Here is a 27,941-nt window from a genome sequence, read left to right as displayed (position 1 = left end):
GCAATGGTACACATATCACCATACTATATTACCACTGGCTCATTAAGTGATTCAAAATTGTGTCTGAGAGATTACATCAGCAAGAAGATAAAATTAGTGTTCTTTATAGACAAGTCAACACATGCGCCGGTATCTAAAGCATGACAACGTCCTTGTTCAATTAACTTCAGTTGGACAGAAGTCAATTCGACGTACGAAAACACATACATATACAAACACGTACTTGAAGTCTTTTTCCTGAAGACAGACGAAAAGGTAAGATATCTGTATTTTTTTTAAAGATGAATATGGCGTCTTGCTGTAAACATGCTACTATGTTGATTGCAACAAACATATTGTAGTTTAATAAAACTAGATTTGTATAGTTTCGCTGAAGAAACATAAATATGCACTAAATATGACTGATTTAACAAAATAGCATATATATATATATATATATATATATATATATATATATATATATATATATATTCACTACCAGTCTATACTCCATCACGACTAGAGAATTCATCGTCGTTCTGAAGAAATAGATGACGTTTTTACAAGTAGGCTAAGCAATTAATACAATACTCTTTGGTTTAAGATGACCTGAATATTATTATATGCATTTATGTATGTAGTTACATAGAAAACGTTGCGTTATTCAACTTCATTACATCGATCTTGGTTTCTCTGAAAAGGCATAGAAATTGGAAATAGATGGAGACAAATAAATTTAAAAAAAACAATAAGTAAAATTGTATATTTAATCGTAACCTGGATTGTTTCTACAATACAAAATTTGGAATGCTTTATTCCTTCGAATCAGCTTTATCGTATAATATAATGTTATATATCCTGCTGTTGACAAACATATAAGACTGAGAGAAAAAAAAACGATTAAAGATTGCTAATATAGACTTTATTTTAATGAATTTAGTCTTAACTTATTTTATTGTCGTATATTCCTGCTATGAAAAAAAAGTCATATGGACAGTATTCTTTTGCATACCAAGGCCCAACAACGTGGAATGAATTGCCCACTGAACTTAGACACAAAGACACAGTGATTAGATCCAAGAGGGCTCTCAAAACTCACTTATTTCGACTGCAAGAACAACCTTAAAGACCTAATAATGTTTTCTACCTGAAATATTCGCAGCATGTTTTTTATTTATTTTTTAATGTTTTTCTAATTTCATGGTGTTTGTTTTTGTAATAATATTATTATATGGTTTTTTTTGTTTTTTTTTATCATAGGTGTTGTCTAATGTTGTAAAGCCCTTAGAGCTTCTAAAGATTAGGCGCTATACAAAGTCCTCATTATTATTATTATTATTATTATTATTATTATTATTATCATTATTATTATTTACTTTAATTATGCGTTAATTATAAGAGTTTCACTTTGTTTAATTTCCAATTCACAATACACAATTTTAATTGTTACGTTGATTCTTGAAGATCTGTCAACCCTATCATAAATATGTACTAATACTACTGTGCTGTCCAACCTTTTTGACACAATGGGCCACTGAAAAATGTTTTTCTTGAAGCCGAGGTCCGCAGCAGAAAACTGAAAAGCAACGATTATATAGCTGCTCGATCTTTTGCGGGCTATTTAAAATCAGCCAGCGGGTTGGACAGCACTGTACAATTAGTTTCATTTTGTTTCATTTAGATGTTGCTGTACCATCTCATAGTAATACTGCTGACTGTCCGGAGTTGCTTGGGATCACACTTTAGAGGTGGAATTTTTACATGGACACCCACGGGCAACGAGTCTCAGGTACACTGTTTCTTTAAGTTACGCTAGAGTCACAAATGGAGAGAGAGAGAGACAGAGAGAGCATCTAAAACTTTACTTCTTTGGTACTCTAATGTTTCTGTGGACCATTTTTCCGTTTTTACACAGAGGACCAATATAGTCATTGCAGTTATAAGAATTATATCAAGAATACCAACAATGTTTTTTTTTTAAATGGTTACAGTTTGGTATTAGTTTGTATATGTTTCTAGCACCTGTTTGTTTCTTCAATAGTACTACTACTACTACTACTACTACTATTGCTAATAATAATAATATTAATAATAATAATAATAATGTGCAGATTGAAATATCATACCGAGTGAGTTGGAGGAGATCTTCAAATGGTCATATGTGTAATAGCAGTGATATTTTATCTGGCCAATTGATCACTGGTGAAGGATCCCTTGATTGTTTCCACGGATGCAACGGGATGATGACATCCCTTAACTATCACTGCACGGATTTCAGCGAATCCGAGGACTGGACGACTGGAACCAAAACATTTCTATACAGTCTACCCACAGCTTCTCAAGACGTTGTATTCGGGTATAGTTCTCTTTCATTTTGTTAGCATCGGTAAAGTTTGCAAATTAAATTTTTACAGTGTTCTTGTATAAAGACATAAGTGTCCGAGTTTGAAAATAAATTAATTCGTTCATCATAAATCTATAAATGCATGCACATACAGACAAAATAAAGGTTCTGCTTAAGACAAGTAAGTTAAATAGCAGTGCGATGGCTACAATTTAAAACGTGTAAAACTTTAATTTATCATAGAAATACAAGAAAATTAGTTTCTTCATTACACATAAACTGAAGCGTAAACCAGCGTGAAAAAAATAAAATGACATCTATATGAATTATAATTTATATATTTTGTATAAAAATTATACTAATTTCCATAAGCAGCCAGCACCTATCACTTACCCCATCCTTCGTCACACGGACTTAGTCCGAAGGACACAGATTTAGAGATAAGGCTTAAGACGTGAGTGTGTGTTGACACATAATCTGCCAATTTAAAAGAAAAGTTGCAACTTACTTCACCCATTCGTAATCTATTCATAGATTCTCCAGTTGCTGCTGGATCGGGAATCTTCTAATGGGAGGAGGTTCGTCATGGAGGCTGCAAGCAAAGACCAAGGTCGCAAAAAGAGTGGACACGGGGAGAATCAATTCCTCTCCCGTTACAAGTATCTCGCCGATCGTCCGTATTCAGTACGGTTGCACTGCAATTACTACAATAAATCTACTAGGTAAGTGATTTAGGTTGTACCAGTTTAAATGAGCACCGATATTAAACTGACATACGTACATTCATCCGTATTTATTAAGGTTGGTATTGCACTTTAATCGGGCCATGTGATCGTTCTAGCTCGTCGTGATTGAGTTCTTAAAGGGATATTTTTTATAGTTACGTTATCTGATAACATACATGTATGTCGAAAAATATTTCCCACTCTCCAGATATAAACACCAAATTTCGCACTCAGTTAAAGATCACCCTCCGACAATCCCTCCCCCACCCCCTCGTCTGGTCGATAAGCGAGAGATATGAACCTGACTATGATGCTTCATACCGTTCTATAGATAAAATATTGACTTCATACCGTCCTATAGATACAATATTGACTTCATACCGTCCTTTAGATAACATATAGACTTCATACTGTCCTATAGATAAAATATTGACTTCATACCGTCTCATAGATAAAATATTGACTTCATACCGTCCTTTAGATAAAATATAGACTTCATACTGTCCTATAGATAAAATTTGACTTCATACCGTTCTATAGATACAATATTGACTTCATTCCGTCCTTTAGATAAAATGTAGACTTCATACCATCCTATAGATAAAATATTGACTTCATACCGTTCTATAGATACAATATTGACTTCATACCGTCCTATAGATAAAATGTTGACTTCATACCGTCCCTTAGATAAAATATTGACTTCGTACCGTCCTAGTGATAAAATACTGACTTCATACTGTCCTATAGATAAAATATTGACTTCATACCGTCCTTTAGATAAAATATTGACTTCGTACGTCCTATTGATAAAATATTGACTTCATACTGTCCTATAGATAAAATATTGACTTCATACCGTCCTATAGATAAAATTTGACTTCATACCGTCCTTTAGATAAAATATTGACTTCGTACCGTCCTTTCGATAAAATATAGACTTCATACCGTCCTACAGATAAAATTTGACTTCATACCGTCCTATAGATAAAATATTGACTTCATACCGTCCTATAGATACAATATTGACTTCATACCGTCCTTTAGGTAACATATAGACTTCATACTGTCCTATAGATAAAATATTGACTTCATACCGTCTCATAGATAAAATATTGACTTCATACCGTCCTTTAGATAAAATATAGACTTCATACTGTCCTATAGATAAAATTTGACTTCATACCGTTCTATAGATACAATATTGACTTCATACCGTCCTTTAGATAAAATGTAGACTTCATACCATCCTATAGATAAAATATTGACTTCATACCGTTCTATAAATAAAATATTGACTTCATACCGTCCTATAGATAAAATGTTGACTTCATACCGTCCCTTAGATAAAATATTGACTTCGTACCGTCCTAGTGATAAAATACTGACTTCATACCTTCTCATAGATAAAATATTGACTTCATACCGTCCTTTCGATAAAATATAGACTTCATACTGTCCTATAGATAAAATTTGACTTCATACCGTCCTTTAGATAAAATTTGACTTCATACCGTCCTATAGACAAAATATTGACTTCATACCGTCCTACATATAAAATTTGACTTCATACCGTCCTATAGATAAAATATAGACTTCACTGTCCTATAGATAAAATATTGACTTCATACCGTCCTATAGATAAAATATTGACTTCATACCGTCCTATAGATAAAATTTGACTTCATACCGTCCTATAGATAAAATATTGACTTCATACCGTCCTACAGATAAAATATTGACTTCATACCGTCCTACAGATAAAATTTGACTTCATACCGTCCTTTAGATAAAATATAGACTTCATACTGTCCTATAGATAAAATTTGACTTCATACCGTCCTTTAGATAAAATATTGACTTCGTACCGTCCTATAGATAAAATATTGACTTCATACCGTCCTATAGATAAAAGATTGACTTCATACCGTCCTATAGATAAAATTTGACTTCATACCGTCCTACCGATAAAATTTGACTTCATACCGTTCTACAGATAAAATATAGACTTCATACTGTCCTATAGATAAAATATTGACTTCATACCGTCCTATAGATAAAATATTGACTTCATACCGTCCTACATATAAAATTTGACTTCATACCGTCCTATAGATAAAATATTGACTTCATACCATCCTACAGACAAAATATTGACTTCATTCCGTCCTATAGATAAAATATTGACTTCGTACCGTCCTTTAGATAAAATATAGACTTCATACTGTCCTATAGATAAAATATTGACTTCATACCATCCTTTAGATAAAATATTGACTTCGTACCGTCCTATAGATAAAATATTGACTTCATACCGTCCTATAGATAAAATATTGACTTCATACCGTCCTACAGATAAAATTTGACTTCATACCGTCCTATAGATAAAATATTGACTTCATACCGTCCTTTAGATAAAATATAGACTTCATACTGTCCTATAGATAAAATATTGACTTCATTCCGTCCTTTAGATAAAATATAGACTTCATACTGTCCTATAGATAAAATATTGACTTCATTCCGTCCTTTAAATAAAATATAGACTTCATACCGTCTTATAGATAAAATATTGACTTCATACCGTCCTTTAGATAAAATATAGACTTCATACTGTCCTATAGATAAAATATTGACTTCATACCGTCCTTTAGATAAAATATAGACTTCATACTGTCCTATAGATAAAATTTGACTTCATACCATCCTTTAGATAAAATATTGACTTCGTACCGTCCTATAGATAAAATATTGACTTCATACCGTCCTATAGATAAAATATTGACTTCATACCGTCCTTTAGATAAAATATAGACTTCATACTGTCCTATAGATAAAATATTGACTTCATTCCGTCCTTTAAATAAAATATAGACTTCATACCGTCCTATAGATAAAATATTGACTTCATACCGTCCTACAGATAAAATTTGACTTCATACCGTCCTATAGATAAAATATTGACTTCATACCGTCCTTTAGATAAAATATAGACTTCATACTGTCCTATAGATAAAATATTGACTTCATTCCGTCCTATATATAAGATATTGACTTCATAACGTCCTACAGATAAAATATTGACTTCATACCGTCCTTTAGATCAAATATTGGCTTCATACCGGTAGAGTGTATTGTTAATTGCGTTCTTTTTATTTTGTATTGTTAATGTAGCTTTAACAATTTTAGTCACGAGTGTTGTTGACATATAGCACTGGGGCATCATGCCGCAGACATATATAATCATGTTCCACCCAGTCACGTTATCCTGAAACCAGGTTGACCAGTCCTAACACTAACTTCTTAATGCTAAGAGCCAAGCGAAGTAGCTGCTATTACCATTTGTATGCCTTTGTTATGACTCGGTCGGTGTTTTAACCCGAATCCGATGCGGACGTTCTAACCGTCTATTATTAGTATTATTATCATTATTATTATCATTATTATTATTATTATTATTATTATTATTATTATTATTATTAATTGCACACAAATAATTATCTCCGATCGATATTTCCCTCCTCTACGATTAGCATTGATTTGAATTGTATCCAATATGGTCTCTGTTACTCAAATAGACTTTTAAAAAGTAACTCCAAAATCTAAAGAGAAAGTTTGATCGGATTTAACAGAAAGCTTAACTAAAAAGTCCTTTCATGTCTCTACCGTGGTCCGAAAGAAATCCCTGCTATCTAGAATAGAAAACAATTAAATTTACTTGGTCTCAAAAACTTCTAAACAGAAATTGAAAGACATTTCGACAAAAAGGACTCTGGCGTAAAGCCCTTTTAAATCGGTACAAAATATATATATGACCCATCCAATTTGTTTGCATTTTTTACAATTTAATAAAAAATATATACACAGCTTCTTGAAAACAAAATCATGCAGAATCTTACAAATTTTGATAGAAAATATATATGCAAAGAAGTCATTTATTCGCCATCCAAAATGCAACCTTAGTTAAAATGTATGACAGAATTTAATTAATTTTTTTTCAAAAACATATCAAAGAAATTGACTAAAAATTTAGGAAATGTTTTTTGGCACGAAATCGTTACAATTGTATTAAAATGGTGTCGATTTTTGACATCCAGTTTTACCATCGTTCTTGAATCCCATGCGACAAAAGTATTTTGAGGTGAATTTAGTGAAGATGTTTTATGATTTACCATAGGAGAATATCTTACACTCTTTGTAAGATAGCGATTTATATATTTTAAAAAAAACTTTGATCCATATTTTAAGGATTTTACATGTTTCAACTTCGTCTTTTATTCTATATAATATTAAAGAAATTTGCATTTTTACCGTTTTTATCTTAGTTTGTTGTCCTTCATGTTTACATTTTTCTGAGTTGGTTCATCTACATGGAGTTTTGTGGATTTTGTTTTACACTGCTACAACTTTACTTGCATCATATGATCCTTTAGAACTGATGTGTAAATAAATTACAGTGCATATCTACATATATGTCGTTACTTGAGAAAATCAACCTTTAAATGGTTTCATCTGGAAATTTTGGGCATAATTAGATCAGATTTGATGCAAAGCGTTCGGACATGGGAAAGAGGGTTGTCTTTCAAAATTTCGATGATGATTCTGGTCTGCTATCCAATCTAGCTGCAGTTACTAAAAGTAGAGAAAAAGGTAAAAAAAAAAACATTTAAATAATTATACAAAAATATTAAGAACCATTTTAAAAAATGCGACAAAATAATGGAAATATTAGGGTTTATAGGTCTGCAGTTTCAGTGCAAATTATGTTGATCTGTTTTCAAATGAAGCTGAAGATGCTAAATATATGCAATAAATTCAGCCAAATCGTTACAAATTCCACTCAAAACAAAGAACCTTTCTCGTAAAACCCCTTCCCAACCCAGAATTTTCGGATGAAATTTTTTTGTGTTTAACTATTAAGCCACTGTCAACCAACTGAGCGATCTCAAGCCTATTAGTTTAATTGTCCATATCAATACGCATGCGTGCCTACATATGATGTCAGAGGCATTTTCATGATGTACCGTATCCAGATGAACTTAGATTTATGTATAAAAAAATTTATAAAATACATATTTTTAAATTGTGCCTTTTATTCGTCTCTTTCTACCATAATCATCAATAACAATGTCGTTTCCGTTGATTTCTTACCCGTATGTTTCTCATTTAGAATTTGCTTTCTTCCACTGTGTCATTGAATATCACAGATATTCACGTTATTCCATTCTGTCAAAGATCTCACACACGTAGGAAGTTTAATTTTAACGCATATAGTACGCAAAGTACGGTATTGATAACCCATACTCCAAGCATGTTGAATAAAATAGAACAAAAAGTGAATATTTTCGGCATCATGCATGTGTAATGCATACTCTCTTACGGAAAGAAAAAAAAAAAGACACATAACTCATAATTTCCAGAATATATTGTTTTCACAGGTCTGGTGTGCATCAGTTACAAATTCCATTATTTGTACCCTTTCGTTTTCCAAAATTCAGTGAAATAATTTCTTTTGCAACCCATAAGCAGTTATTCTGCGCGAGCCACCACTGGTGACAACTCCACGAAGTCATGTGATATTAGTGTGTACAAGCACACGTTTCTCAGCAAGCTTCTGTGTCGTCATAAAGAAAAGAGAAGAACAATTGTGTTCATCTATATACACACATATTTTCTATTTCCTATTCAGACCTAAATGTGTAAATAGACAATTACAAAGCTATCTTTTCGACAACAAAATAAAATGCTACAGTAAAATCTTTGTACAGTTCGACTGTAACACCTATAATACCGAAATAATAATACATGTTCCATTACTGTTCTTGCCAAGTTTCCGATCCGGATAATGATGTTGTACGATGTCGATGGTCAGTTGGATCAGACGAATGTGGTGGAATTTGCTCATCATTTCCTGGGGCAATAATGAACGAGGTCTCTCTCTCTCTCTCTCTCTCTTACTCTATCTCTCTCTCTCTCTCTCTGTCTCACACACACACACACCAATACAATTTCTTGCTCTGTCATTATGTGGAAGAAATTTCACTGAGGATTATTCATGAATTTTCAGTTATGTGCAAGATGTTTGAACAATAATAATATATATTTAAAGTACATTTCAAATAATTGTTAGAAAATAAAATAAAAATGACTGTACATTTGCATCATTTAATAGGAAAACTGCACCATTTCTTACCAAGCGAACAATAATGTTGGCTACTACGGAGTTACCGTTCAAGTCGAAGACTTTCCTTCAACTGGAGGCACCGTACCTTACAGCAGTGTTCCCTTGCAGTTTTTGGTGGAAGTTTACTCAGCAAACCACAGTTGCTATAGTTTACCCGAATTCATAGCACCAACAAAGGCTGATCGGGAGAATGTATACATTACTGCGGGTACAACGTACTTTGACAAAATAGTAGCCATCAGTACCGTTCCGAATAAAAGGTATTATAGGACTCTGTCATACCATTCTATACACCAACATGACTTTAGGGAAGGAAAACGACAGGACAAAAGTGGTTTGATAATCATACAATTCTTAAACAGGGTCCCCAAATATTATAAGCAAAAATCCCCCCCCCCACAAGATTCCCTAAAACATATTGAAATAATGCTGCACAATTCATTTTAATGTAGTGTCTGAAGACTGCGAGCCTTTTCAAAAGAGATTATGATGCTAATGGTGGAAAACCAAAGTAATTAAAATATTATCTTTATAAATCCTCGGAATACATCTTTAAAGGAGGAATTTTACAAGAGCTTTGCAAACAAATAAAAATAATTTTTTATTTAGTTACATGCCGGTATGATTGTTAATAAATAGTGTCATCTCATAATTCCAGAAGCGTTTGCAGTACACTGTTATATCCTTTGAGGTGGTTTTACAGAACGCTGTTAGAACCTAGGAGCTGGTTTGCAGTACACTGTTATAACCTACGAGTTGGATTGCAATAGACTGTAATAACATATGAACTGGTTTGCAGTAAACTGTTATAACCTAGGAGCTGGTTTGCAATAGACTGTAATAACCTATCAGTTGGTTTGCAGTACACTGTTAAAACATAGGAGCCGGTTATCCATACGATAGTCAAGTGGACAAAGAGAGAAAGAGTTAATGATCGATTGAGTAGAAATTTTGATAAACGTACACGTTAGTGACCATCTTTATATGAAAACTACTCATTTTAATAGTTGGATTTGCAACAAACAATGTCACAACTCCAGAGATAGTAATAATGACGATTAAACCATATTCAATGGCAAAATAAATATTTTTTATGTCTGGTGTATTTAAGTTGGAAGTGAATGAATAAATATTTGACACATATTTAACTTCAAGGTTAGTTATAAAAAAAAAACATCTGGTAAATCAAACATTGCAAATTTAATATGATACAATAAATCACACTTGCAAATTTGATGTTAGGAAACGTTTCATCTTTCTGTTTGATTAAGGTACGATTTTCCACAGGGTGATGAGAATGCTACATTACGATTGTTACATTGTGTCTAAAACAGGGTCGTAATTTCTCAATTTGGTATGACTTTTAGTGGACGTGTATATCCAATAGGCAGTTGTATATAAATAGCAAAGCGAAAGAAGATTGTTCATGTACCTCCAGGTTTTACATTTGTAAAGAAATGGAATAATTATATCCTTGCTTGGATAAAAGAGAAGGTTGATTTTCCAATGTACCTGCTGTTTTATATATCAGTGAATAAATGGATGCAAACAGCCAATGAATTAGTGAACAAAGGGAAAACATACTGGGTCCATCAAGTGACCAAAAAGGGAGAGAATGGTTACAGTTCTATCAACACATTGCACACACTGTTGGAACCAAATACTGTCTGTATAAGCCATCGAATTGTATAGAACCATGTAGCCGTTTTACACGGGGACGATTCGTTGTGAGAGAGTACACTCGAATAAAATTGTAAACGATGAGATGGCGTCATCCTGAAATGATGTGGGATAATCGATCTGTATTCATTACCACTACAACCACCACTATGATAGAGTCACAATAATCCAAAGTGAAAGTCGCACTGTAAACCCAAGGATTAATGTTATATCTACCATAACAGTAAGATGTCTTGCAGAAACTTTCGAACAATAGCGTACATTAATTTACATTGTCGGATTCAAGAATATAAAGCCCGAAGTTTCCATAGACTGCCTTTCTTGGTTTATTGTTTGCCTGAGTTGAAACGACAGAGTCATGCTAAAAGTTAAGATCGCTTGTGACAGTATATTGCTCAATACAGTTTTTAATCTCGATTAAAAGACCACCTAAATTAACGAATATCATAGAAAACATATTGATATAAATATATTAAAGTACAATTATCATTGGCGAATGATTCTCTTGCAAAGACGGTTACAAATAGTTTGTTGTAGAAATGCTATTAAAATAGATGATTGTAGGGGATAAGTCATTATCCTGTTTTTAAGGAAATTCAGAATGACATAGACACATAGATATAAATAAATATATAATACGCTTGTTTCTGTTGTTGCGTTATTTGCTAATTTCTTTTTTTAACTATCTTGTCTCAGTTTTTACGTTTATAACATTTAAGTTTAAACAGAAACTATTCTTTCACGATCGGTTTTAAGATTTTTTCTAATTCAAGCTAATTTGTTTCTATGATATCGTGATATTGTTAGACTTTTATTTTGTAATTTTTCCTTACTTTCTCGCCTGTAGCAAATATCCCACTTAAAAATTAGAAATTTATAAAAGTAATGTAAATGTTACTTTCTTTAAACGAAGTACTCCTGGCATAGGCGTTCTAATCAGCGATGAAGGTGAAAGTACTCGCTTACATGTACATTTGTTTTAATCGCCTATACCCTTTTACTGAACGCCACAAATCATGGAGGTGGGAGAGATAGAAAGTATTTACGAAAACTTCAGAAATACATTATGATCTTAACTTTGAATGAATTTAAATACTAATAATAATATTTCTTTATTTGTAATTGTATATATCGTAAATGGAACAAATTACAAAAAAAAAACTTAATGATATTGCTGGAATAAAGATAAAAATTGGAGTCAAACAAATACTCTTTAACAAGGTCGTCATAAAAAGTTCTTTGTTTTAAATTTGTTTAGTTCGAAAGGATGTAAACGTAACAAACGGGAATAGAAAGTGTTTTGTTGTTCTTATTTGAATTATAAATTTACAATCAATCAGAAAAACAAAAGAACAAAGGTAAATATCCAGAAAATTATTTATTACTGCCATCAGTTATTTGAAAGCGTCTTTGCGAGTATATTATCTGTTGGCCATTTTTCTTGGTTATTTGCTAATACTATATTTTGCCGATGAACTCAGTTAATTTAGCAGGTCTGGTAAATTCTATCCAAAGAGTTTTCAAACTGCAAAGAAAGTTGCAGGCGATCTTTATATTTGGCCTAACATTATTGTTTCAACTGAACAAACATAGAATAATGGTACCTTGATGACGACACTCTCTCATCCTGTACATATTTATTTGACTGTACTCTCGGACTATATAGAAGCCAGAAGTAAAAAGATTACACTCTTCAGACCAACTTGTTGGTTTATAAGAACGAATATTTGTTTCCAAGTGTATCTGTGTTATGTTTTCCTACTATAGCCCATCTCTCCTTTTGATTAATTTTCAGGGCCAAAAATCCTTTGGTTTGTTAACTAAACTTTTTTTTCTTCATACATTCATTCACCCAACTATTGCTTGGGAAATATCAACCTTCCCCTTTTCCACAGCCTCCAATAAAATCATTTTTTCTCTTTATATATACACAGACACTTAATCTGCGATGTACAACAAGAGCTTGGTTTGCTATTTGAAAAAATAAACGTAACTGTAACTGCACGTTGTATCTAATAACACACGAATCCTCATCCCCAGCTGTGAACTTGTACATTGTTTTCAGCAGAGTGTAACAATCCTTTCAGACTCAAACAGAAATATGAAACTCTACGTAATATAAACCTTTAAAGGGTGATTTAATGTATAAAAAGTTCCTATTTTCTAGAGATTGTTTTAGATTAAATTACATGCGAAGTTAAACACATCTCCATCATTCATTCATTCATTTCTAACGTTAATAAACTGCACGTCAGTAATATTTTTCTTGCAAAATAATTATTTGCTCATTATTCGTATTATTATCTACGCTCTGTTTCATGTTTGTTATTTTTTGTAATTCATTTTGTTACCACAGATGGAAATTATAATATTAAAAATAGCAGTTTGCAGGTTTCACCGTCACTAACGTGTACATTTGATGAAATTTCTACTCAGTATAGCGTCAACAGATATATCTGACTTCTGCGTCCTTTTATCAGTCCAAAGTAGACTCATTTGGACGTTCTAGCAATGTACTATTCACAGTCCAAAGTAGACTCATTTGGTACGTTCTAGCAATGTACTGTTCACAGTCCAAAGTAGACTCATTTGGTACGTTCTAGCAATGTACTATTCACAGTCCAAAGTAGATTCATTTGGTACGTTCTAGCAATGTACTATTCACAGTCCAAAGTAGACTCATTTGGTACGTTCTAGCAATGTACTATTCACAGTCCAAAGTAGACTCATTTGGTACGTTCTAGCAATGTACTATTCACAGTTCACTTCTTACTCATATTCTCTCTTTCCCCTTTTTATCTGGAGATACAAGTCACATGTCCCATTTAATTGTAATTTTAAATTAAGCCCTGCTTCTTTTCGATGCTATTTGGAGACACTGTTTATCACTTTCACGACTTCACTCTCAGTCAAGAAGACGTCATTTGTATGTGTCTGCCTCATTCTCGTTAATGTTGGAAGCATAGTAAAGCTACAAGACTGAAGGCCAATGTTAGATATGTGGAAAACTAGAGGATAAAAACAGCGATTTAAAAGTTTATGGTCGTTTTTCTAAAGGTACACGATATCCTATGCCGAAATTAGAACGTGAGAGCTTGTTTCTTGTTTTGCAAAGTTTATACGAATGTTGCTATTGTTTTCATAGGATAAGGACAAGGTTCCAATTGTTCTATGCAAATAGCATCAAAATGATCGTTTATATAATATGCAACATGGTGACATATGACAAACTGTATCATTGTTTGCTTGGGCATTGCTAAATTAGGTGCTCGGCACTCATAATATGTATTGGTCAGTCAGATTACGTGTTGGTCAGGCAAGAAGGTATTAGACACTCAAAACCAGGTGTATGGCGCGTCTAACCTGACCACAGTGATATGTGACATCACGTAGGAATTTCCAACGGAAATCTTGCCTTGAGAAATGATTATAAATCATAAGTGTTTTTTATTGTTTAAATCTACTTTAATGTTAAACTGTGTCATTGATTCAAGCTGCCTATGGCACTATATATTCACGCTTCAAGAATATGCAGCACTTCACCAAGAATTTATTGAATGTTAAAAATCACCTGTTGTTCTTTTTATCCAAACCCCTTCCACCAAAAGTAAAAACTATTTGATAATCAATATATCGAATAAGCAATTATATAATATTAAAACTCGTTGAATAATTTTCAGCCTTTACTCCCCAACGTTCGCATAAGCTAGAAATTATTCACCTCTGTTGATAAATTCAATATTACGCATTTGAGATCCTCTATATATTAACTGTAATTATTGAATATCCTCGCTTTGCTTTAGCAAGGAATAATGGCAGACTCAAGACATACAGTGTACGATATTTTCAGAATAGTGGAGATTACAACAGTCTCTCCCAGTGGGTTTGCGAAATCTGCTCTAGCTAATTACACGAATGTGCAAGGTGCTTGGTATGTTACCGTTACCTGGACGCCTTCTATTTCTGACGCGGGAAAGACGCATATATTGTGTTTCAAAGCCATGGACGAAATGGGGTATGCTTTTTATATCTCCCCCCCCCCTTGAGAAGTATGCTTCAAATAAATTCAGATTTTGTAATATCGTTTCACTTTTCAAAAGTATTTGAGTCAGTTTTTTGTAAAAGTAAACACCATGTCAATGAATAAACATTTGTCCAGAATATACAAAGAGAATACAATTTCTTTTTTCAAAAAGGTGGTGTGTTAATGAAGTTCAGTTAAATATAGACATTTGCCTTTAATAATTCTTGAGCTAAGAGTCTAAATGTTTCCAAATAGACATAAATGTGAAATCAAGACCATTTATTTACATGATGCTAATGCAGAAGAGATCTGGACAAACTGCAAAATGACGTTTTAAACAAATATTGAAGTGTTTACGTGCAAACTTTTGATAATGATTCAATGTGAAAGACCTTTGCCTTTCAGACTTACTAGTCAACAAAGATGCATAAATTTAATTGTGCCGTCCGGTAAGTTTATGCATACATTTTATACAATATACTTTAGAATGCCTAAATTCCAAGTAAATATTGGTTTTCTGTTCACAGTCATACATCTCTCTGCGTAGCGTTAGTACCCGACACAATTCTCGAATTTGTTTGGCAATAATTTTATTTGCGTTGATTATTTTATTGGCTTTTGTTTTTGTTATAGTTTTATTTGGTTGTTATTTTTTAAGGCAAGATGGAGTTCTATTTTCGGCCTAGATGATAAGAGATTTTGAATTTCATGTATTTTTGAGCGCATCATTCCGGGGGTATTATTTGGCCATACATTATATCGTAGAAATTGCCTATCATCAATAAAAAGGACAAATGTTCCAGGAATATATATATATATATATATATATATATATATATATATATATATATATATATATATATATATATATATATACTCAGTTTGTATAGTTTCAAAATCTTTATTCTGACGACGTAGGGATTAAAACCGAATTGTCAAACGTCAAAAAATTTAGAGTTTGTGTATGCATGAGGCTTTTTATTTTTGCCATGAGACGATATATGTCCTTATTTACTTTGTGACTTGTTTGTGCTTCTATTCAACAGTTTCTGCACGCACGACAACGCCATGGTACCATACTACCTCAAGTAAGTATTTCTTATTGCGAAAATTTGTCCCAAAATGAAATGCGTTCACTAGGTCTCGGAGCACTTACTCAAAACTGAAGACATTGCCTTTTTATATTTCGTCTGATGGCACCGCTGCCTATCACACCTCCTTAAAATAATGTCATTTGACTGACGACACCGCTGCTTATCACACCTCCTTGAAATAATGTCATTTGACTCACGACACCGCCGCCTATTTCACCTCCTTAAAATAATGCCATTTGACTGAGGACACCTCTGCCTATCATACCTCCTTAAGATAATGTCATTTGACTGACATCGCCTCTTTCTTTCACACCTCCTTAAAATAATGCCATTTGACTGACGACACCGCTGCTCATTACATCTCCTTGAAAAAATGCCATTTGATTGAAGACACCGCTACCTATCACACCTCCTCAAAATAATGTCATTTGACTGACAACACTGCTGTCTATCGCACCTCTTTAATATAATGCCATTTGACTGACTTCACTGAAGTTGATACTATGCTACACTTGCCTATATTTGACCATCATCCTAGTTCTGAAATTGTGTCTTTGAGTTTATATAAGATATGTTTACCAGAGAATTAATTATTACTGTCTTAAAACTCAGTCTTAGTTCGAATCAGCCTTTAAACAGATATATATATATATATATATATATATATATATATATATATATATATATATATATATATATATATATATATATATATATATATATATATATAATTTTTGGTTTTTATTCATAACTGTAAATTGTAGCGATTATCTATAGCTAAATGTTGTATACCGATATAGGTTCTGTTTTAAGACATCACGAGTGTAGATTGGGTAGGATCTATCAATAGTTGTTAATGTAGGTGTTTACGCCAATTAATAATGATATTAATAACAATATCCTGTTGACAACAGTGGGGTAATTTCATACTTGCTAGTGGGTTTTTAGAAGAGCTAAGTTATTTCGCTTTTAATGGCTTTGATCACACGAATAGGTATTTTGAAATATTGGATTGAGATGTAAGATCTGTCACGTGGGGTATATTGCAATATATTGTCATACAATAGACTCTTGAAGGTGTTTATAAGGGGATAACTCACCAGTCAGATTCATTCCTTTTTGGGATTCATTTCTGTTTCAGATTCCTATTACATATGTTGAAATTAGTCTGCATACGTGTTTAATGTTGTTATTGAGATAATTGGAGAGGAAATATTACTTCGTATTATTCATTGGAATTACAAAGTGCTTATTAGACTAGAACATTATTTTTGGGACTATTGTGAATAACTCAAAAAATTCTGAACAATGCTTTCGTGAAACGTACATATGAGGATCTGAGGTTCATTAGGAACATTCGATTATTTTGGACTTGAATAGAACTTTTTAGGACTAATTTGGATTCAGTTCATATTACTGAAAGTTCCTCTTACATTTTCATTTTCTAACTTTAATAATTAAATTATTCGTTAAGTTTTACAAACGTTGTTCGTTTTTCTTCTTTCTCCTACTTAGATTATTACCATACAGTCGCAAAGTTTGAAAATCTCGCTACGTGTGTGCTTGTGATTTTACATTTAAGACAATTAAGGCATTCGTTCGCCATACTCTAAGTTAAATTTTAATTTTTCACTCTGTATTCGAGGCAAAACTTATCTGAAGTGTACAATTCTTCTTGTTTTTCACTAGTTTCTGCTACTTAGTTTAAGGCCTGTGATTCGTAACATACCCCACAATCTATGTATATATGCCTTAATAATAGATACAATCCAGACTCACAGACGTTTAAGATGTTACGATTAGTTTTATCAAAAGAATCCCCAATAGTAACGGAAAGAAGTCGATCATTTGCCATACCATCATATTTTTCATACTCGTCTTGGGTTAATGCTCATTGGAATCTACCGGTTGAATTTACAACACGTGTTGGTTAGGTCACCTCGGCGATTTTTGGTTCCAAGTGTTGTCTCAGAAACATCAATGTAGCCTTTGATAAAGGCTACCGACATGCGAGAGTCTCTGATTTCCTGGTTGTCGGTTAGCAAAGTTGTTTATATCCATGTTAGACGATTCAAGTTTTCTAGTTTCAACCTGGAAAATCACAAGCTTTCCCGGGTTGACGTCAATATAAAATATACAAGATGTATAGGTGCTACCAGGGCCGGCGCCAGACCCGGCCAGACTATCTGGCGCCCTAGGCAAGGTTAGATTCTGGCACCCCTTCCCCGGAAAATATCAATTTCAAAATTTATAAACAATACATTTTTTTTTTTAAATGCGTCCCCCTGAAATCAGCGCCCTGGGCGGCTGCCTAGTTTGCCTATATGGTAGCGCCGGCCCTGGGTGCTACCACGTATTAGACCAAATGAGACCCTGGTCACATAGTCTGTTGGAAACCGCATCATTAACTGCCTCCTTTTTGTGCAAAAAGACGCTTTGAATTCGTATGTCTGCAAATGTTTCATGTAAACTGATATTACTAAAATTAATATACTATTCTTCTTGTTGTAAGCATTCGGTATCGCTTATAGCTAATACTTAAAACGGACAATATCAAGAATACAAACGAAATCAGGTCATGAGACGAATAAATGAATATGACGAATTTTGAATGAATTAGGTTAATTATATGTAAAATATATTTACACAACGCCTTCACTCAAAATATGTTACTGCATTCCTCTCCTGACGTGTAACGGACAATCTTCAGTTGAAAAAGTAACGTTTCAACTCCTCAATGTTCAGCTTAAAAATACACATAGTACTTAACAATGTGCAAGCAGAAATGTAAATTTTAGCATAAGATATCGATGTATTTTTCATCAACAATGTGACAAATTTGCGGCCTTTAAATATGTTCCCAATGTCACGAAATAATATACCATGAAGATTTTTCGAACTTGTTTCGTACGATTAACGTTAGCATTATAATATTTATGTAATTTAAAGTACATAGAGTAAAACACATTCGAGCGGGAATAACCTATTTATCGAATATCACGTTACTTTCTTGTCTACGTATACTTGTCTTACCTAGTAAACCATATAGTGATGAAGTTCTCTTTCACTGGTTTATGATGGTGTTATCTTTAAAATAAGGATAGCCTCTGTACTTCTATCTGACTGAAGTGGCTGTATTTCTGTCTGATAGAAGTGTCAAACAAGGCCTCAGTGGCTCTGTCTAATTGAAGTGTAAAGTGAAGCATCTGTTCTTCTAGCTGACTGTAGTGGCTCTGTCTAACTGAAGTGTATAAAATGAAGCCTCTGTGTTTCTGTCTGATTGAAATGTCAAACAAGGCCTCTGTGGCTCAGTCTAACTGAAGTGTATAAAGTGAAGCTTCTGTATTTCTGTCTGATTGAAGTGGCTCTGTCTAACTGAAGTACATAAAGTGAAGCCTCTATTTCTGTCTGATTGAAATGGCTCTGTCTAACTGAAGTGTACAAAGTGAAGCCTCTGTGTTTCTGTCTGATTGAAGTGGCTCTGTCTAACTGAAGTGTATAAAGTGAAGCCTTTGTGTTTCGTTTCTGTCCGATTGAAGTGTTAAACAAGGCATATGAGGCCCTGTTTGATTGGACAGTAAGGTGAAGCCTCTGCTTTTGTCCGATTGACGTGTTGAGGCCTATGTCCTGTCTGATTGAAGTGTCAAGCAAGGTCTCTGAGGCCCTGTCTGACTGAGGTGTCAAGCAAGGTCTCTGTGGCCCTGTCTAAGTGAAGTGTCAAGCAAGGTCTCTGTGGCCCTGTCTGACTGAGGTGTCAAGCAAGGTCTATGTGGTCCTGTCTGATTGAAGTGTCAAGCAAGGTCTCTGTAGCCCTGTCTGACTGATGTGTCAAGCAAGGTCTCTGTGGTCCTGTCTGACTGATGTGTCAAGCAAGGTCTCTGTGGCCCTGTCTGACTGATGTGTCAAGCAAGGTCTCTGTGGCCCTGCCTGACTGAGGTATCAAGCATGGTCTTTGTGGCCCTGTCTGTTTGAGGTGCAAATTGATACCTCTGTGCTTTTAACTCACTGAAGTGTCAAGTTCAGACTTTATGTTATGTCTAATTGAAATGTCAAGTGAGGGCTCTGTCGTTCTTTTTGATTGAACATAACATTCATCAATGAAACTATGCATGCGACACTTATCATATAGCGGCCGTTACGTCACAGACGCTCAAAAACATTATTCACATTCGGTCACCAAGTTTTTATCAGAATAAAACCTGATAATAGACTGTACGTTTATTTATAACTAATGCTTTCAAAATATTGGGGGAGAAAGGCTTCTATGGAGTCTGTATCAACAGTCGATTTCGCCTTCATTTTATATTTTACAAACATGTTTTTTTAATACAAATTATTAAACATGTATGCCCTGTCAAATCAAATAAAATGACCTACATGTTTTATTAAGTATTATTCGCATATTTGTACATGTAAAATCTGCACATATATCATTGACCCTGGAAACAAAATCAATAAAATACTTATATGAATAAAAGAACTATCGTTTCGTAAATGTTCATTTGCAACATTTCTATCTTCATTTCTATGTAAGACTGATGCCCTCTGGTTATAAAATGTTCATTTTTTCAAGTATGACTATACAGTGCAGTTTAAAGTATAGTTTCAATAAAATTCGTTTTGTTGTCGTTATGGATTACGATATTTTCTTCGGTACATTACCCTCTTTATAATTCTTAACAGGTAACTCCCTGGATAATGCCATCTCCTTGAGCTGTACCTCCAGTGGCTGGAATATCCAGGTTGACATGTACAGGCTAAGGCAGATTTACCCTGATGCACGTGAATCTGATATCTACCTCGGTGAAAACTCGTGCACTGGATACAGCAATGGTTACACGCTTGTATTTCAACGTGGGATCAGAGACTGCCTTACCAGTGAGACGGTACGATACAATAAACCTGCCGCATTCATAAATTTATCAGGTTTTTTTTGTGTTTCTTTTTCTCGATAGAATCAAAAAGTCCATATATTTTAGGTAAACTAATGAAAATTATTCAATCTTAATATTTTTCACAACGTAAGTTGTTATGATTGTAATTTTGTAATTTTAATGCATCAAAAGTTCAATTAAATTATTTAGAAATCTGTTATTTATTTCTTACATCAAAATTTGTATCCAGAGGCTGTATGATATATTTTCAAACTTCCTTCATAATCAAATATTAGATCACTATCATGATTCAACTCTGATAACGATTCACTTTATTATAGAAATTTGACTTTCCTCTGTGTCCAATAGATGTCGACAGAGCCTCGTTTCAAACAGCTATGTTCGTCTTAGTGGGGTTCCCATTTGATAGCGTGTGCGTATAACGAGGCTCATTTTGAACACTTTTTTTTACTTACTAAAGTGGTTGTTTATCACTTTAGTTTACTATTCCTTTTATGATTTTGGATCGACATTAGACGTTTTGTTTGTCTACATGTAAGGAATCTAACATTTTGTCTGTCTCAGAATATTGTCACGGGTTGTCTATGTACGTTCTCTTGCAAAGCATTTAAAATTTAAAATATGAATAGTTTCGGTGATATGACCTTTTGTGGCAAATATATTATACATAATGCTTTATTAAAAGATAGACTAACCATATTCCTTGATCACGGTACATATTTGTTTAAATGAACGTATGATAAGGTCTGTGACGAATTTCTATCGATCCCTTTTTAGCGATACACAACCCAGCATAAAATAACTAATTCCAGGTTACAAAAAGATTGCATTTCGATCTCACGGATTTTGAATATTGTTTTAGTAAACTCTCGGTTCTCCTATATATTTATTCTTTGTATGGTGATTTGGAAGAAAAAGATTAACATTTTATATCTATTTCGAGCTATTCTGTTATGTATGCTATATACTCTGATATTGTTTAATTTGTTTCCATTTATTCACAATACAGCACATATTTTAATTGGGTTTTCACTGCATCAATTAAGTATAGCATGTGAGATAAGATATGTACAATTGCTCTCTTTCAGGTCACACAAAATGCCTTAGTGTACAGAAATAGATTATTTTATGCCATGCGAGATCCCCAATATACATTCATTATACGAGGATACAACTGGACAGTGGAAGTAGAGTGTGACGTCATGAGAAACGAGACTGCGTCCAGTCATATCAGTCATAACACAATAGGACCATTCGACTCTAGCCACGTGCAGGGAACCAGTCACTACAATATCACCATGCGATTCTACAGTGATCCAAACTTCCAATACGAGATACCCGGAAATCCACTGCACGTGAAAGTCGGAGCTGACGTATATGTCAAGGCGTACACTGCTGCGGCTGACTGGGGAATCAAAATGATCGTACACTCGTGTTACACCAAACCTGATCCATATGCATCTGATAGCTTGAAATATTACATCATAAGGAACGGGTAAGTTTCGTGTGTAGGCTAAAGAGATACACGATTTATAAAAGTATGGCATATGCTTTAAATTTCCTTGATGATTGATTATTTTGGTATATTTTATTATTGCAGGTAATATATTCGAAAACAAACTTATGCTTAGCAACGTTGTGCACATATCTAATTATTAGAAAATATGTCTGCCTATTTTTCAATAAACCGGTCTCTTAAAGATAGTTGGCATGAACAAATACTTGGCACTTGTGAACATTGTACACGTATTATTAAGTTTCAGACGAAAGACGTAATATTAAGTTTCAAATAAAAGAGAGGCCGTTTTGAACCTCTGCAAGGTCCTGTGTAGAAACAATATTCGACAGGAGCGAATATATGCTAATATTTGTCCTTTACAGGAACATTTTCAATCACGCATTAGTCTAAAAAGCAAGAACGGGGAAATAAATCACTGTCTGTTTGGTATTAGCATTATAGGTAATGGCCAAAATATAAATTGTTCTGTAGTGTTTTATGGCCGTGCATTATAGCATAATACCTCGAAAAACGATCTCTCATCGTTTGATAAAAGTTTGGAGGCATTTTGCCAAACATTTATAATACTTTTGCATTTCAAACAATATCAGACATATCACTTGGATTGCTCGATTCGACATTAGTGCTGTCCGAAACTGTTAGGAGAAAACCTGTATATTTTCACAGATTATCTAGTGTAATTCACAAACGAAGCAGCAAGGTATATGTGCGGTGTGCAGTATATGTCTTATGTAATGTGCAGCGTTAGAAAGATAAGTTTTGTCACTTGTAATTACTGCAGATCATTCATAAATTTAATGATGGATAGTGTGTAAACATTTTGAAGTCTAATATTTTATTTTAATTGTAATTTTCTACGGAAGGAAATCAAATGGATGATGATGATTATCATGACCATCCATCATCTAATGAACAATTAAAAATTGACTAAAGATGTATCTTATTTCGGTCGGAGAGCTTTGGTAGAACGTAGTGGAATAAATACGAGAAACTAGTATAGTACGCCAAGGGCATTTATTAAAACTGGCTAGTCATGTAAAAGGCAGTTCAAATGACAAATTCATGAAGATCCATAACGCACAAAGCACTGAATGATAAATTAACAGGAAAAATATAAGTTAAATAATGAGAAATTACATCAGGCTCTTTTACATCCACCTTGCATCACAATAATAATTCCGACACAAGATACCGCTCCGGTGGCCTACTGGCAGAGCGTCCGCCTCTGAAGCGGGAGGTCGTGGGTTCGATCCTCTGAGTCATACCAACTAACAGTACTAACAGCTGCCTCGCTAGGCGCTCAGCATTAAGAGGTTAGTGTTGGGTGGGACATGATGCAACATGTCTACGGCATCATGCACCAGTGCTAGACATCACTATAAACTGCCACACTGCAGACATCGTAGCGATATGACTGAACAATTGTTAAAGCTACGTTAAAAATCATAATCACACACACACACACACACACACACACACACACCGACACAAGATAGACACGTCTTCCCAGTCATAATATATGCCAGGGAATCGAAACGATGCATAGAATATGCAAGGAATCCTAAAGTATTACGCGGGTAATGATTCTCTCTCTCTGTGTCTCTCTCTGGTGAAATGAGTTGAAGGAACGGCAGATGTGAATAATTTTGTTTTAATGTTGACAGTGACTCCATGATATATTTTTAGAAAACGTCTAATTTCAAAAACACATTTAGCTTTCTTTCAACCTTTTGCTACTGAACAAGGGTATGTAACGCATAGGGATTAACGATGAAGTGCCATCAACTTTGATATCCTTAACTTGGAAAGCAGGAGTGGAGAAGTGCCAGACCTTTAATATTGCTGTGCAGCTGAGAGTATTATAAGGAATTATCTGTGCTTCTTTCTTTATTAAGAATCATAGACGGTCCATGCAATTGTTTTAGGTGCTTGAAATTAGGGAGTATATGGGTACCATCCAATAGAAAGCAGACCAAAATGTTGCCCCTAAAATAGAACATTGACTTTGGGGAGAATGTCGCAGTGGTTCATACCTACGCCAATAGTTATCGCGTTTACTTAGCATAACCACGTTGGACACTTCGCTTTCGTTCATAAAGCAAAACGCACTAATTTACTATGGTATACGTTTGGAAAACGTATTAAAATGGAATTATGTTTGTTTTCGAATTCAGGTGTGAAGCAGACGTAAATGCACATTATATTTCTCAATCAACTCACGAGACAATGTTTATGTTCCGAGATTTTGAATATACGTCCAATCATGAAGGACTGTACCTCTACTGCGATGCTACCTTCTGCGAGACTTCGAATTATTCGAATGAATGTCAGCAGTCATGTAACCCAAGAGGAAAGAGGGATGCCGAATCAAGAACCAAACTGACGGAAACATTTCATGAAAAGATCATTCATACTCACAGATAGAATGAGTATGTTGAAGGAATGTTGTCATTTTAATATCTACGGAATGTACGACTTCGACACGACAACATAAATTAAAATAAATTACCTGAATACATTCGTTCACCGTTACTAATATAGTTTCGATTTCTTAATACGATTATCTTTGGAACGTGAAGAGATATGCTGCTTCAGCATATATGACAGATAGACAGATAGACAGACAGACAGACAGACAGATAGACAATAACCATTAAGACATATGTCATAATAATCTTAAAATTAGCTACAAGTATGGTACGGTCGTCCAAACTTTTGCATTTCATGTACAGAGTTTGACACATTTTAAAAGAATCAAAACAGCATAATGTTAAACTTATTTAAAAGCCGATTTAATTTCATTAACTATGTGATTATCTTATTGGCAGACAAAAATGCATGATGTGATTTACTTTGAATAAAGCAAAATCTGCAATCGATAATTATGCTAATTAATCGATGATATCACCACAGCACATAAATTAGTCGAGCTCACGTGGATACCGTCGCACATTGGAATCCCTTGCAAAGAAACAACAGACAAAGTTGGAAAAACCGAACTAGGAGATCAAAACTCTATCAAGCTTAACTATAGCTCTACAGAAGCAATAAGCTTCGCACAAACATATATAGACCAAACACGGCAAGATTTTTGGAACTCCTCCACAAAAGGTAAAAAGCACCATGAAATCCCAAAGACGTAGATAGGAACATACAGCTACCTAAGGATACCTGTTTAGAACAGAAAACCATAAACAGGATAATAACTGGAAAAACTAAACTAGCAAGCAGTTTTGGAAGGTTTATAGGACCCAAACCAGCAACCATTAACTGACTTAACTGCCACACCACCGAAGATCTACCCTTCGTATTCAATATATGCCCAAAAATATCAACCCGCTCGGAAAATATTTATCAAAAACCAAAAAGAGATTGGATCACCACACACATACCCAGAGTTACTTATGGACTATAATAAAAATAAACAATCAGCATATAAAAATATAAATCAATTCATAGACTCAGCAGGACTTAGTAACTAGCTAAATAAATTTAGAAGCCACCACATAAAAACCCATAACATATCATTCAATTTTATAAAAGTATTAATAAATAATTCACTTACGACGCACCTATAAAAAACTAAGGAAACTGCAAAAGCAGATGTCCCAGATGTCCTTAACGAACCGAGTAATCAGATAGGATTCCGGTTATAGATGTCCTTAACGAATCGTGTAATCAGCTAGGACTCCGGTCTCTTGCTAAATAAAGTGTAAATAACATTCAATCTCTAAAAACATTAATTAATAAATAACTTAAGAGGTAATATCTAAAAACTTATAAATAACATAACGTAGGAAACACACCCTAAACACCTCGACTAGTAATACCATAATAACCTTGAAAATCTCTATTCATACATGATTTGTACTAAGAACCTCTATAAACAGCATATAAATCCCCCCTCCTTTTAGAACATTTTGAAGACGGAAAAAAAAATCGAAAACAATCGCAAGAAACACCAGGCAAATGCAGCAAGAAACCAGCGATGAAAGCAAGCAGGACCGTTCCAGAGCTCTCCTTCCCACCAGTGACAGCCAACCTTTCAACTGTAAGGGACCTTTATGGACCCACAGATTGAGGCCAAACTATCAGGGTTCCTTGAATCCATAAAAGCCTGGGGGAGGTGGCACCATTCTCTTCCCCGGGAACAACTAGCAGGCTGCGTTGCAGTCAGAAAAAAGTAGCCCATGCACAATTGTGCGCACGCCACTATTATTAAACTCAACAACAACAATGCAATCGATAATTCGACCGGGCTAAATCTCTTTTTCCGGTGAGTGGAAACATTTGGTTTACTCGGGTCATAACTTTCAAAATTGCTTAAAATATTTCCGGCTATGAAAACATGGAATTTTATAAATCTAATCTTAAAAGAGTTTGTGAATAAAAAGAAATCTGTATTTTGCAAAAAATACTTAATAATATATTAAATATCACAGTCCAAACGGCATTTGTTCACCGCGAAATTCAAGGAGCCAAAAACAGATCCAACTAGAGTGATTCACCTCGTCCAGTGAGCCTATTACCAGTTTCTGACTGTTTAAACGTCTGTGTAAAGTAATACTAATACAATTATAGATTAAAATTCGAATGACAATAGCTCATATTGCTCTATGTATGACCCCATGACTCTAATTTCTAAAATTCCAACGATAGAGTAGGACATCTTATCATTGTTAATCTTGGTTACATCCTGTCGAAAGAAGCCAATACCTTCCAGCAAACGTTGTCCAATCACGTTCTTAACAATGACTCATCTTATAAGGAGGCTAAGTTAGCATGAAGTAATAATTGTTTCAGCAGAAGAAAGAATATTGTACATGAATAAATACAGATTTTGCAAAAGTTGAATTAACGTCGAACACGTCATAATTTGCCATGAAGAGTAACTTGTCCAGAGAACTCATATTTTTAGCAATAAGTACCTCAAGACCATTATCTTTGAGAGTGAAAAATGGCCAAATATTAATTTATGTATCTTGTTAATGATAGAATAAAATAAAAATTACGATAAATAGGTACAGATAACTAAACAATGGAAATGAGACCGGATTTTGGCAATTTCCCTGCTCCTTCCACACGTTTTTGCTGCTTCATATATTAAATATACTCTTTAGCATTCGGCTGATATGAAAAATAATTGTAAACGTTTGCGACATATAAACCTGACTGATCTGCGAAATAATTCAGCCAAAAAACCAAGTCAATGCATTTAAACGTTACTCTAAATGCTTCACCCTAATGCTTTCAAATATTATCAATTTGTACATTTTTTTATTAGTGGTAAAATTTAGTTGAGTGAATGGCGGTCTTAACTGCTCCATTTTATCTGTCATAAATGTCTATCTAATTCGCTGTCGGGAAAGGTGGAGATGAATGTAAGGAGAACCGGACATTACGACATTTGTTTTCTCAATTTGTTTTTGCTTTGTTTCGTATGTTTTATTGCTTGTTCAAAATGCTTAAGAGTACAAATAAAGGTCATAATATAAAA

The 27,941-nt window shown here is 33.9% G+C and overlaps 1 protein-coding gene across 1 annotated transcript; it reads left to right on the top strand.

The window, feature by feature from the left end:
• Positions 1–70: 70 nt before the first annotated feature.
• Positions 71–27,941, top strand: LOC149792938 (uncharacterized). Its single transcript, XM_089966783.1, has 12 exons — positions 71–255; positions 1,661–1,768; positions 2,091–2,335; positions 2,858–3,045; positions 8,879–8,979; positions 9,221–9,492; positions 14,763–14,927; positions 15,342–15,385; positions 15,983–16,024; positions 20,714–20,916; positions 22,014–22,420; positions 24,619–27,941. Exons 2-12 carry the CDS (start codon positions 1,661–1,663, stop codon positions 24,866–24,868), a joined length of 2,025 nt encoding a protein of 674 aa, XP_089822909.1. The 5' UTR covers positions 71–255; the 3' UTR covers positions 24,869–27,941.

The sequence above is a fragment of the Sinohyriopsis cumingii genome, chromosome 8, assembly GCF_028554795.1.
Source record: "Sinohyriopsis cumingii isolate HCF-2022 chromosome 8, ASM2855479v2, whole genome shotgun sequence".
Classification (NCBI taxonomy): domain Eukaryota; kingdom Metazoa; phylum Mollusca; class Bivalvia; order Unionida; family Unionidae; genus Sinohyriopsis; species Sinohyriopsis cumingii.
The sequence above is the reverse complement of the archived record's forward strand: the minus strand, read 5'-3'. Positions and strand labels throughout refer to the sequence as shown.

Excerpts from the sequence above, each read along its gene's own strand:
- LOC149792938 (XM_089966783.1), top strand. The coding sequence starts at position 1,661 with ATGTTGCTGTACCATCTCATAGTAATACTGCTGACTGTCCGGAGTTGC. Across the intron at positions 1,769-2,090 it reads CCACGGGCAACGAGTCTCAG|ATTGAAATATCATACCGAGT; the intron begins GTACACTGTTTC and ends AATAATGTGCAG. Across the intron at positions 22,421-24,618 it reads TATTACATCATAAGGAACGG|GTGTGAAGCAGACGTAAATG; the intron begins GTAAGTTTCGTG and ends TTTCGAATTCAG.